Here is a 13,696-nt window from a genome sequence, read left to right as displayed (position 1 = left end):
GTCACAGTGAACCCCGGAAGTTCCGACCACAACATCCGGTCTTGCTCGCTAGCATTAGCTTGTAGCTAAAGATGGACATAGCTTTGTTTTTACGAGCATAGGAAGGCATCTTAATTAAAAAATATATATACATTGTCATTTTTTTATTTGGATTTACTTTTCTGGTACATTGTACTAATATGCAGTATTTCAACTTTTCTACTGACACTGTTAGTTTTTGTAATTTAAATATGACAGTATAACTGTCATAGCAAATATGAAAGTTATATAAACATAACTCCAAAACTGAACATGCTTTATGCCTAAAAATGCCTGTAATATTGTACATATGTGAGTTTGACCAGAATCAGGTAATTTGGTAAGGTTTGCAAATACAAAAATGAGGTTTTACTCATTATGACAGTAAAACTTCTACATTCAATTTGACAGTTATTTAAACATCATTTCCTAACCACACATGCAAAAAGACTAAAACAATGCATCTTTATGAGTTTTACTCGAAACATATGCTTTTTTTAAGACTTGCAAACACAAAATGTAGTTTTTGACTCAATATGACCAGAGGTGGGTAGAGTAGCCAGAAATTGTACTCAAGTAAGAGTACTGTTACTTTAGAGATTTATTACTCAAGTAAAAGTAAGGAGTAGTCACCCAAATATTTACTTGAGTAAAAGTAAAAAGTATGTTGTGAAAAAACTACTCAAGTACTGAGTAACTGATGAGTAACATATATATACACACATATATATATATATATATATATATATATATATATATATATATATATATATATATATATATATATATATATATATGTGTGTATATATATATACACACACACATATATATATATATATATATATATACACACATACATATATACAGACATTGATATATACAGTATATAATTTGTATTTATTTATTTTGCCGTTTTTGTTTACATGTTAAAGGTGTTTTAATGAATATACATGCATGTTTAACACATATAGATTCCTTTCTTTCATGAAGACAAGAATATAAGTTGGTGTATTACCTGATTCTGATGACTTGCATTGATTGTAATCAGACAGTAGTGATGATAACGTCCACGTTTTCAAATGGAGGAGAAAAAAAGTTCCTCCTTTCTGTCTAATACCACATGAAAGTGGTTGGTTTTTGGCATCTTATTTGTCCAGCTTCCATATTCGTTTTAAGACACTTTACAAGAAATACATTGGCGGCAAATTCCGTAGCTTGCTAGCTTGTTTGCGCTGGCTTTCGGAGACTCTTATTTTGAAAGCTCAGGCGCGATGGAGCGGCACTTTTATTGTGAAGACAGGAACTGTGCAGTCAGTCTTTAGGCTTTTGACGGGATGTACGGTTGAAATAAAAAAGTGTCTTTTTTTCCTTCACACTTTTGATTGATTGATTGAAACTTTTATTAGTAGATTGCACAACACAGTATATATTCCGTACAATTGACCACTAAATGGTAACACCCCAATACGTTTTTCAACTTGTTTAAGTCAGGTCATGTGACCGCCTGGCTCTGTTTGATTGGTCCAACGTCACCAGTGACTGCATCTGATTGGTGGAACGGAGTGAACGTCACCAGTGACTGTATTTGTTGAAACGCAGGCACTATGAAGGTCTGTCTGACAGACCAAAACAAACAAAGCGTGCATTAACAGATCGATAAAAATTAGTAGCGAGTAGCGAGCTGAATGTAGATAAAAGTAGCGGAGTAAAAGTAGCGTTTCTTCTCTATAAATATACTCAAGTAAAAGTAAAAGTATGTTGCATTAAAACTACTCTTAGAAGTACAATTTATCCCAAAAGTTACTCAAGTAGATGTAACGGAGTAAATGTAGCGCGTTACTACCCACCTCTGAATATGACTGTAATATTCTTAAAATCCTGAGATAATGCGAAATAAGCAATAAAAATGTTTTTCAACATAATTCCTACACCAAACATGAAACATGTCTAATAATGCCTGGAGACTTATATCTTTGTTAGTTTTACTAGAAAAAGTATATTTTGTAAGGTTTGCAAAGACACACGATGTTTTTATTTACACATAACTCCAAAATTAAACATGCATTATGTCCAAATATGCCTGTAATATCAATCTGTTATTTTGGTAAGGTTTACAAATACAAAAATGAAGGTTTTACTCATAATGACAGTATAACTGCCACATTCAAAATGACAGTTATTTAAACATGACTCCTAAATCACATGCAAATTGGTTAATAATAACTGGAGAAATGTATTTTTGTGAGTTTTACTGGAAAGAAATAATTTGTAAGGTTTATAAAGACACAAGTTGTTGTTGTTTTTTTAATATGATGGTATAATTGTCTTACTAAATATGAAAGTTATATAAACATAACTCCAAAACCAAACATGCAATCCGTCTAAAAATGCCTGTAATATTGAATTTGTGTGAGTTTTACTATTATCTCTTATTTTTTATTCTAGTTGGATTTATATATTTATTTGTATCCATTAATGCATTTTATTCTTACTTAAGTGTGTATTTTTTTTTGGTATTGCTAAAAATTATTTTGTGCAACAAAATATTTTAGTTGAGGGAAAAATCAAAACGATGATGTCACGTCACATGTAAATATGGCACCGTCTTAAAAGTCAATTATAGCCAATATTTCAGAATAATTCCCACCAACAGAGTATTATTTTAGTACATTTAAACACAAATAGACTTTGGTAATAAAAACACAAATTAACTTTAGTAATAAACACAAATTAACTTTGGTAATAAACAAAAATTAACTTTGGTAATAAAAACACAAATTAACTTTGGTAATAAACACAAATTAACTTTGGTAATAAAAACACAAATTAACTTTGGTAATAAACACAAATTAACTTTGGTAATAAAAACACAAATTAACTTTGGTAATAAAAACACAAATTAACTTTAGTAATAAACACAAATTAACTTTGGTAATAAAAACACAAATTAACTTTGGTAATAAACGCTAATTAACTTTGGTAATAAAAACACAAATTAACTTTGGTAATAAACACAAATTAACTTTGGTAATAAACACAAATTAACTTTGGTAATAAACACAAATGAACGTCCATAAAAGTGTTAAAAAACAACTTAGCTTGTGAGGAACATATTATATACTTTATGTCTTTAAAACTATTCAACCACTAAACAGTGTTTGATGTTAAATATTCATACATTATATATTTTCTTGTTTTGGTCTTTAAATTCAAAGGTGCCAACTATTTTATACAAATGTTTATTAATGTCCTAAAAAGGATTTTAGTCGCTTTTTTTTGGTTTTTGATAACTAATGTTTTGCTGTATCTTTATTTGACTTTGCTTGGTAAACAAACCTCCACCTGGCGGCACAAACGTAAACAAACCTCCACCTGGCGGCACAAACGTAAACAAACCTCCACCTGGTGGCACAAACGTAAACAAACCTCCACCTGGCGGCACAAACGTAAACAAACCTCCACCTGGTGGCACAAACGTAAACAAACCTCCACCTGGCGGCACAAGCGTAAACAAACCTCCACCTGGCGGCACAAGCGTAAACAAACCTCCACCTGGCGGCACAATCGTAAACAAACCTCCACCTGGCGGCACAAACGTAAACAAACCTCCACCTGGCGGCACAAACGTAAACAAACCTCCACCTGGCGGCACAAACGTAAACAAACCTCCACCTGGCGGCACAAACGTAAACAAACCTCCACCTGGCGGCACAATCGTAAACAAACCTCCACCTGGCGGCACAAACGTAAACAAACCTCCACCTGGCGGCACAAACGTAAACAAACCTCCACCTGGCGGCACAAGCGTAAACAAACCTCCACCTGGCGGCACAAGCGTAAACAAACCTCCACCTGGCGGCACAAACGTAAACAAACCTCCACCTGGCGGCACAATCGTAAACAAACCTCCACCTGGCGGCACAAACGTAAACAAACCTCCACCTGGCGGCACAAACGTAAACAAACCTCCACCTGGCGGCACAAACGTAAACAAACCTCCACCTGGCGGCACAAACGTAAACAAACCTCCACCTGGCGGCACAAACGTAAACAAACCTCCACCTGGCGGCACAAACGTAAACAAACCTCCACCTGGCGGCACAAACGTAAACAAACCTCCACCTGGCGGCACAATCGTAAACAAACCTCCACCTGGTGGCACAAACGTAAACAAACCTCCACCTGGCGGCACAAGCGTAAACAAACCTCCACCTGGCGGCACAAGCGTAAACAAACCTCCACCTGGCGGCACAAACGTAAACAAACCTCCACCTGGCGGCACAAACGTAAACAAACCTCCACCTGGCGGCACAAACGTAAACAAACCTCCACCTGGCGGCACAAGCGTAAACAAACCTCCACCTGGCGGCACAAACGTAAACAAACCTCCACCTGGCGGCACAAACGTAAACAAACCTCCACCTGGCGGCACAAACGTAAACAAACCTCCACCTGGCGGCACAAACGTAAACAAACCTCCACCTGGCGGCACAAACGTAAACAAACCTCCACCTGGCGGCACAAACGTAAACAAACCTCCACCTGGCGGCACAAACATAAACAAACCTCCACCTGGCGGCACAAGCGTAAACAAACCTCCACCTGGCGGCACAAGCGTAAACAAACCTCCACCTGGCGGCACAAACGTAAAGAAAAAGACTTTCTCCGCCTGGAAAAGGAGCCGTGTGAACGCCAATGAACTATTGCGCAACCCCAGTCCCTGGTTTAGGCCGTGGCCTCGGTTATGACGCGTGCACACGCACGGCGGGAGATTGTTGCCGTGACGACGGTCCTGGCAGATAACAACAGGACTATTGCAAATGTCACAAGCTTTTTTTTTACGTCACACGCGTGTCGTCATGTTATGCTAACCACAGACTTTGTTCCTGTCCGCAAACTTTGTTCCCGCGCAGGCTGAGCTGGCACAAAAGAAGAAGTCAAATGCATCCCTTTTGTGACCTTTACTCGTTAACGCAGGTTGGATTTGAAATGAAAACATCAAACTTTGCGCTGTCAAAGACCAACCACAATGCTAACAGTTAGCACGCTGGCCAGATAGCGTCAGGTAACAGAAAATGTGAGCAAAAACTAGGCTAACATTTCTGTTAGCCTGTCAATGGGCTCATCCCTTTGATGTTAGCATTAAGCTAGCGGCATGAGCGTGAACTATTCGGACAAAATGTGATTCATCACGATCAAATATTGTATTCAAATGACAACTTTAATTATAATCCGACTTCTTAAACATATACACACGTTTAAAAATATCACAATGCCAATTTTTGTTAGCCTGACAATGGGATCATTCATTTGATGTTAGCATTAAGCTAACGGCATGAGCGTTAACTATACGTACAAAATGTGATTAATCACGATAAATTATTGTATACAAATGACATCTTTAATTATAAACCAATTTCTTAAACGTTTATACAAGTTTGAAACAATCGCAATGCTAATTTATGTTAGCCTGTGAATCCATTTTTAATGTTTGCGTTAAGTTAGCGGCATAAAAGTTACATTTTGGACAAAATGCGATTATTCACGATAAAATATTTGAATTGATCGACAGCCCTAATTAAAATAAAATTTCCTAAATGTTTATACAAGAGTTAACTACGGACAAAATGCGATTAATCACAATAAAATATTTTAATTGATCGACAGCCCTAATTTAAATAAATTTTTTCAAACGTTTATACGAGTTTAAAACAATCGCAATGCTAAATTTTGTTAGCCTGTAAATGGGCTCAACCATTTGATGTTAGCATTAAGCTAGCAGCATGAGCATTAACTATACGTACAAAATGTGATTCATCACGATCAAATATTGTATTCAAATGACAACTTTAATTATAATCACATTTCTTAAACGTATACACACGTTTAAAAATATCACAATGCTAATTTTTGTTAGCCTGACAATGGGATCATTCATTTGATGTTAGCATTAAACTAGCAGCACAAGAGCTAACCATGGACAAAATGTGATTAATCCCGATAAAATATTTGATTCATTTGACAGCCTTAATTTAAATCACATTTCTCAAACGTTTATACAAGTTTGAAACAATCACAATGCTAATTTCTGTTAGCCTGTGAATCCAGTTTTAATGTTTGCGTTAAGTTAGTGGCATAAAAGTTACATATTGGACAAAATGCGATTATTCACGATAAAATATTGTGCGGCCCGGTACCAATCGGTCTGCGGACCGGTACCGGTGGTTGGGGACCACTGGTATAGGCGACAAAGTATATTATTATTAATTATTACTTTTTACACGTTTTTTTCTCATTTAATTCCGATTTTTTTTTTGTTGCTCTATTTTTCTTACATTTTTACTGTTGTTTTTCCCCATGTAAGAATATAATAATAATATTATAAAAATATGATTGTGTAACTGTGTAACCTAAGGTGTTAAAAATGTTGCCTGTACGAAAATATTCATGTTTAGATACACATTTAAGTATTAATCATTGTTTGTTTTTTTCAAATTAATTAATTCACAAGTTGATATTATTTTTATTTTGTAATTAAGTTAAATAAACATTTTTTATACATTTATTTAATTTAATTTTTATATTATTTTTCAACCACTGTGCCGCACACACTAGCGTGCCGTGAGATACAGTCTGGTGTGCCGTGGGAGATGATCTCATTTCACCTATTTGGGTTAAAAATATTTTTTGCAAAGCAGTAATTCTAGTCGGCAAATGATGTGTTGTTGTTGAGTGTCGGTGCTGTCTAGAGCTCGGCAGAGTAACCGTGTAATACTCTTCCATATCAGTAGGTGGCAGCAGGTAGCTGATTGCTTTGTAGACGTCGAATACAGAGGGAGGCAGTGTGCAGGTAAAAAGGTGTCTAATGCTTAAACCAAAAATAAACAAAAGGTGAGTGTCCCTAAGAAAAGGCATTGAAGCTTAGGGAAGTCTATGCAGAACCAAACTAAAACTGAACTGGTTACAAAATAAACAAAAACAGAATGCTGGATGACAGCAAAGACTTACTGTGGAGCAGAAAGCGTCCACAATGTACATCCAAACATGACATGACAATCAACAATGTCCCCACAAAGAAGGATAAAAACAACTGAAATATTCTTGATTGCTAAAACAAAGTAGATGCGGGAAATATCGCTCAAAGGAAGACATGAAACTGCTACAGGAAAATACCAAAACAAGAGGAAAAGCCACCGAAATAGGAGCGCAAGACAAGAAGTAAAACACTACACACAGGAAAACAGCAAAAAAGTCCAAATAAGTCAGGGTGTGATGTGACAGGTGGTGACAGTACACCTACTTTGAGACAAGAGCTATAGTGATGCATGCTTGGTTATGCTTTAAAGTCATATCCAACAATTGCCACAACGACTTTTTACTGTCAACTGACTTTCGTTTTTGAATGATTTCTGCTGGTGGTGAGCCTCCGCATTTTCTCAACGCACAAAATGTGCCTTGGCTCATAAAAGGTTGAAAAACACTGTTTTCGATCACCAAAGTCAAAGTATGCAGGGGCCATTTTTCATATTCTTTTAATTGAAAAAAAAAAATGTTAAAAACAGATATTAAGTACATTCAAAGACAAGACGTTGTGTTATAGGTGACTAAATATATTATTATTATTAACTATTATATTGAAAATATTACTTTTTTTCTCATTACATTGTAATTTTTGCTCTTTTTCCTTACATTTTTACTGCTGTTTTTCCCCATAAAGAATATAATAATAATAATAATAATAATAATAATAATAATAATATGATTGTGTAACTGCATAACCTAGTGGGTCAAAAATGTTGTCTGTACACAAATATTAATGTTAATTTACACATTTAAGTGTTTATTATTGTTGTTGTCATTTTTAAAATGAATTAACTCACAATTTAGTATTATTTTTATTTTGTAAATATTTAACTAAACTGTTTATACATTTTTTATATTTTATTTTTATTTTGAAAGCTTCTAATATTTTAGATGACTAAAGTCAAAGTATGCTAGTGGCATTTTGAAAATGTTTTAATAAAAAAAAAAGAAGCTAAAAATATATATTAAATACATTTAAATTTTTACATTTGTGTTATAGTTGACTAAGTATATTATTATTTTTATGTTTGAAAATATCAGCTTTTTCTAATTTCATTCCGATTTTTTGCTCTTTTTCCTTACATTTTTACTGTTGTTTTTTCCCATGTAAGAATATAATAATAATAATATTATTATGATTATTAGCATTATTATTATTAATAATAATAATAACATGATTGTGTAACTGCATAACCTAGTGTTTCAACAACAATGTTGCATGTACAAAAATATTAATGTTCATTTACACATGTAAGTGTTTATTATTGGTCATTTTTTACATTCATTAATTCACAATTTAGTATTATTTTTATTTTTGTATTATTTAACTAAACTATTTATACTTTCTTTCTATTTTATTTTTAATTTTGAAAGCTTCTAATATTTTAGATCACCAAAGTCAAATCACGCGGGGCCAGTTTGATTTGTTTCTATTTTCTAAAAATATATATTAAATACATTTAAAGACAAAACTTTGTGTTATAGTTGACTAAGTATATTATTATTTTTATGTTTGAAAAAATCAGCTTTTTCTAATTTCGTTCCGATTTTTTGCTCTTTTTTTATTACATTTTTACTGTTGTTTTTTCTTACGTAAGAATAATAATAATAATAATAATAATATGATTGTGTAATTGCATAACCCAGTGTGTCAAAAATGTTGCCTGTACAAAAATATTAATGTTCATTTACACATTTAAGTGTTTATTATTGTTGTTGTCATTTTTGACATGAATTAATTCACAATTTAGTATTTGTTTTATTTGTTTATTATTTAACTCAACTATTTATACTTTTTTTCTATTTTATTTCTTATTTTGAAAACTTCTAATATTTTAAATCACCAAAGTCAAATTGTGCAGCGCCAGTTTGATATGTTTTTATTATTTTTTTAAAATGCTAAAAACATATATTAAATACATTTAAAGACAAAACTTGGAGTTTTAGTTGACTAAACATATTAATATTATTTTTATGTTTGAAAGTCTGAGCTTTTTTGAATTTCATTCCGATTTTTTGCTCTTTTTTATTGCATTTTTACTGTTGTTTTTTTCCCGCCAACAAGCTGCGGGCCGACAAAAGAGGGTCTGCGGGCGGCAAAAGGCCCCCGGGCCGCACTTTGGACACGCTAACGCAAACTTAAGCTAGCTGGTTATATTTTGTGCGCTTTGAAAAATGTCACTTTGAGGTCAAATCAAAACGTGGGATTTTCAAAACTTCCGGCATTTTTCTTCAGTCAAACCTCAGCTTTTGTCGCTAACTTGTTTCAGAAGACCAAAGCAAGACCGGGTCGTATGGAAACTCTCCAACAAGACATCAAGTACATCCAATTAATCGGTTCCAGACACACAAAACTATGAAGACATTTTATAGAGACTGGTGATGGTTTTACGAGCAGAAATGACGAATACATGAATTTTTCACAGGACTTCTAACTTTATTGAACACATCGATGACAAAGAGCTTTGCTACAAGTTGTGTTTCTCACCTTCTTTATCAAACTGCTGACACTCACAACTTTATTTGGCCCCACGGTGGATTATTTTGCAGCATATGTGCTTAAAAATGTCGATTCGTTACTTTGTGAGGACATTCCACAAAATGATGCGCGGGTAAATGGAAGTTTGTTCAGCCGATAACCAAGACCTCCTACAAAAATCTGGGCCAAAATTGTGAAGAATGCCAAAAACTGAATCCTGTGACGAGTCGGGTTGTAGAAAAACGACAAGAATGATTGAAAATAGCACGGCAGTGTTGCCCTCAAAGTCCACGTCCTCGCACAGGAAACCTCTAAAGATCTTTTTGTTCCCGCCCAACAGCCACAAATTCTTCTCGCTTTCCCCGGAGAGCCCAAGGAACCAAAGCGGTCGGGATTAAAAGTGCAACCGCGCTTTTACCGAAAGACAAACCGTAGAACGCCACCAGGTTCTCGGAGGAAAATGTCCAAGCGTCCAAGAGACGGAGCAGCGCCAACGAGGCGACGATGCACACCGCCTTGGAGGCGCCGCTCGTCTTCTCGGCGTCGGCGCCGGGCCGGGGCGAGCCCAGATTCAGGCCCAGGCCCAGGCCCAGGCCCAGGCCCAGCAGGCTGCCCATGTTGCGCAGGAGGCTGGCAAAGGGCGTGGAGTCCAGGTGGACCCACTCGGCCTTGGCGCACCACCGCTGGGCCTTCTCCAGAGTCCACAGGAGGTCCACGCCCGCAGCCTTCAGCAACAGGTAGAAGCCCACGGCGAAGGAGGTCAAGAAGAGCGTCGTGAAGGTGTACGTCCTCAAGCCGGCGCTGTAGATCCACTTCACCCGGGACACCACTTCAGCCACGACCACACCTGACAAACAATGAGGTCTTGAGTCGGGTACGGACTCCTGCAAATATGTCCGACTAACCTGTGATGACGCCAGCGACCACCTGGTGTGGGAAGTGGGCGGCCATGTAGACCCTGGACATGCAGACTAGCAGCACCAGGATTCCCATGAAGCCCCACAGAACTCCCTGCAGGACTCTGCCAGAGAGTACGGGGGGGACGACACCTGACACGTCACTTCGGAGGCTTGCCAGCGACCATCTTGACATGACTCACTTGTACAGCGACGGCGGGCATCGCTTCTCCGCGGCCACGGCGAGCAGTGCGGTCACCATCACGTACCAGACCCCCGTGGCACCCATAGCGTGACCCGAGGGACTCCCTTCACACCAGCATGGTTTTCAGAAGACGGATGTTACCAACATTGACAAAGACAACAACAAGCCAGCAAGCATCATTCAAACAAACAAACCTGATTGCAAAACTTGTAAAGGACCAAAAAAAAATGGACTTTGGAAGCAAGTCCTGAACCGAAGTCAACACGATACAATCATGAAGCAGGTTAATAGTCCACAATCATGAAGCAGGTTAATAGTCCACTCAACCAGATCAATGCAAGAGTTCTAATCAAGAAAAAGCTACCTGGTCCAGTTTCACAGGTGATGGGGAACTGATGCAGTGAAGGGGCCGCCCCCGGCCTATAGAAGCGGGTCTCGTGAACCCACCAGTAAGGTCTCTCTCCAAAAAGAACCCTGTAATGGAAGGACCGGCAAGCTGAAAGTCCCAACACTTCTCTCGCTGCTCTGCGCCTTTGTTTTGCGACGTTACCATTTGAGGACCAGGTTGATCCAGTCCCCGACGACGGCCACCCAGACCAGCCGGAGCCCCGTGTCCCTGCGCAGGTGGAACCAGATGGGAAAGAAGAAGAAGAAAGTGGTGTGCAGGTCGGCCACCGTGGAGGCCAGACCGAACAAGGCCTCGTGTCCTCTGTAGTTGGTCTGAAGGTGCTGAGCCAGCTGGACGCCCCAGCTGTGGATGGGATCCATGATGGCAGACTGGACTCTGGGGAGGATGTGGTCTGGAAGATCTGTCTGTGTGTGTGATCCCCATTGGACTTTGCTCAAGGCTAGCAGGCTTGTTTGCCTTTGGGACGGTACAGACGGGTTCGTAACCTTTACACCCCCCTGCTAAAATCCATCATTAGAGAAATCCGACTGACCGGTGGATCGTTAGGAAAATGCCGCTTGAGCTTTTGATTTCTTAGACGGATGCGTCTGATGCGGTCATTCCTAGGATCCCCCCCCCCCCCCCCCCGGACTATGATCTGAGCAGCTTCCGAGCCTCCGGTTGGGTTTGAAGGTTTTATCAGACGAGGGGCAATCATTGAATCATTGATCAGTTTATGTAATCTGCGGCACCCCCGAGGTGTTTCCTCCGCAGTTATGTAAGAGACAGGTGGCAAGGTGACTTTGAGCATGAATCCAGAAGGTGTGCCCCGGCTCCTTGGACAAAAGTGTTTTGCTCATCCCTCCGGTAAATCTGCCTTACGTGACGGACTCGGACGCTGTGTTTTTTCCACTGCTATCTGCAGCGTGTGTTTGTGTGCCAGAGCTGCCAAACTCGCAGTGTTTTATTACACATGTGCAAGGTCCAAAGATCAGCGTGAGCACGCGTCTGGCTGGTGGGCTCCCGGGCTATAAAAACAAGCGGCCGTGTCGCCGACACTGTAGACTCACTGACGCCTGGCCATGACCATGCTTAACGCCGTCATGGACGCCATGCAGGACTTTGGGGTGAGCAGCACCCGCTACCTTCAGACCAACTACCAGGATGCCCAAGGCTTGTTCCTCTGGGTGTCCTGGGCGGCGGACCTCAGGAACACCTTCTTCATCTTCTTCCCGCTCTGGTTCCACTTGCGGTCCTCGGTGGGCATCAAGCTCATCTGGGTGGCCGTCATCGGAGACTGGCTCAACTTGGTGTTCAAATGGTAAGTCAGGACGACATCGCCCGCGATTCGGGATCCCTAAGTGCAGGTTTCTGTCTCCAGGATTCTGTTCGGTGAGAGGCCTTACTGGTGGGTCCACGAGACGCCCTATTACGCCCACGGCGCTCGCCCCCACATCGAACAGTACCCCATGACCTGCGAGACCGGCCCAGGTAGGCCACGTGGAAAATGAGCTTCAAGTTCCGGTCAACAGACCTTTCCTTTGCTACCCAGGCAGCCCCTCTGGCCACGCCATGGGAGCGGCGGGCGTCTACTACACCTTGGTGACCTCCATACTCGCCATCACGGCCAGCAAGAGGAAACACGGCAACAGGAAGTCCTCCAACAACAGGTGAATCCAATAATCCCTGGTCAACAACATTCTGTTGACAGAGTCCGAGTTTATCACGTTGGACATCCTACCTGTTCTGAGTCGTGGTTGATCATTGACCGGGCACACTTGACTGAGTGACAAGTGGCTTCCATGTCAACAAGCACTCGGTCTCAGGAATCCATGAGGATTTCTTCAGCTACTAAAATGATTTTGTTGGTCTTCATTGGCAGGTACCTGAAGGCCATTCTTTGGACCTTGTTCTGGGGAGTCCAAGTGTGTGTGTGTCTGTCCAGGGTCTTCATCGCCGCCCACTTCCCGCACCAGGTGCTTGCTGGGGTCCTCACAGGTAAGACCTGAGCGTAGCACCCCTCTATGGACCGTCTGTGTTGACGGGGACTCTCATGGGACCCCAGGCATGATCGTGGCCGAGGCCTTTGACAGGACTCAGTGGATCTACAGCGCCAGCATGAAGAAGTACTTCTACACCACGCTCTTCCTCACCTCCTTCGCCGTGGGCTTCTACCTGCTGCTCAAGGCCGTGGGCGTGGACCTCCTGTGGACGCTGGAGAAGGCCCAGAAGTGGTGCGTGAGGGCCGAGTGGGTCCACCTGGACAGCACGCCGTTCGCCAGCCTCCTGCGCAACATGGGCACGCTGTTCGGCCTGGGCCTGGGCCTGCACTCGCCGCTCTACACCGAGACCAAGAGGAGCGGCGGCGCGCTGGCGAAGGCGGGCTGCGTGCTGGCCTCGCTGCTGCTCCTGCACCTCTTCGACTCCTTCAAGCCGCCCACGCACACCGCCGCCCTCTTCTACCTGCTCTCCTTCTGCAAGAGCGCCACCGTGCCCATGGCGACCGTCAGCATCATCCCGTACCTCGTCAACGGCGCGCTGGGCCTGCACGGAAAGAAGGCGCCGTGAGCCGCGCAGAACTGTACGGACTTTAAGGAACAGGAAGTGCGAGGTAAAAACTGGCGGCC

The 13,696-nt window shown here is 40.6% G+C and overlaps 2 protein-coding genes across 3 annotated transcripts in view; one reads left to right on the top strand and one right to left on the bottom strand.

The window, feature by feature from the left end:
* Positions 1-9,528: 9,528 nt before the first annotated feature.
* On the bottom strand, positions 9,529-11,673 carry g6pc1a.1 (glucose-6-phosphatase catalytic subunit 1a, tandem duplicate 1). Its single transcript, XM_061931624.2, has 5 exons — positions 11,232-11,673; positions 11,046-11,155; positions 10,680-10,785; positions 10,486-10,601; positions 9,529-10,427 (listed from the first exon to the last, which is right to left on the bottom strand). Exons 1-5 carry the CDS (start codon positions 11,447-11,449, stop codon positions 9,892-9,894), a joined length of 1,086 nt encoding a protein of 361 aa, XP_061787608.2. The 5' UTR covers positions 11,450-11,673; the 3' UTR covers positions 9,529-9,891.
* A 422-nt stretch (positions 11,674-12,095) lies between these two features.
* Positions 12,096-13,696, top strand: part of g6pc1a.2 (glucose-6-phosphatase catalytic subunit 1a, tandem duplicate 2) — a 1,765-nt gene continuing 164 nt past the window's right edge. The window contains exons 1-5 of one of the 2 annotated variants that reach the window (XM_061931822.2): positions 12,096-12,390; positions 12,451-12,560; positions 12,622-12,739; positions 12,952-13,067; positions 13,135-13,696. The exon at positions 13,135-13,696 is cut by the window's right edge and continues 164 nt beyond it. In XM_061931822.2, coding sequence (XP_061787806.2) covers positions 12,152-12,390; positions 12,451-12,560; positions 12,622-12,739; positions 12,952-13,067; positions 13,135-13,637 — 1,086 coding nt within the window. In that variant the 5' untranslated portion in view covers positions 12,096-12,151 and the 3' untranslated portion in view covers positions 13,638-13,696. Of the gene's footprint in view, positions 12,391-12,450; positions 12,561-12,621; positions 12,740-12,945; positions 13,068-13,134 lie in introns of both variants that reach the window. The other variant, XM_061931821.2, reaches the window with a different exon arrangement.

Source organism: Nerophis lumbriciformis, linkage group LG39, assembly GCF_033978685.3.
Source record: "Nerophis lumbriciformis linkage group LG39, RoL_Nlum_v2.1, whole genome shotgun sequence".
In the NCBI taxonomy this organism is placed as follows: Eukaryota; Metazoa; Chordata; class Actinopteri; order Syngnathiformes; family Syngnathidae; genus Nerophis; species Nerophis lumbriciformis.
The sequence above is the reverse complement of the archived record's forward strand: the minus strand, read 5'-3'. Positions and strand labels throughout refer to the sequence as shown.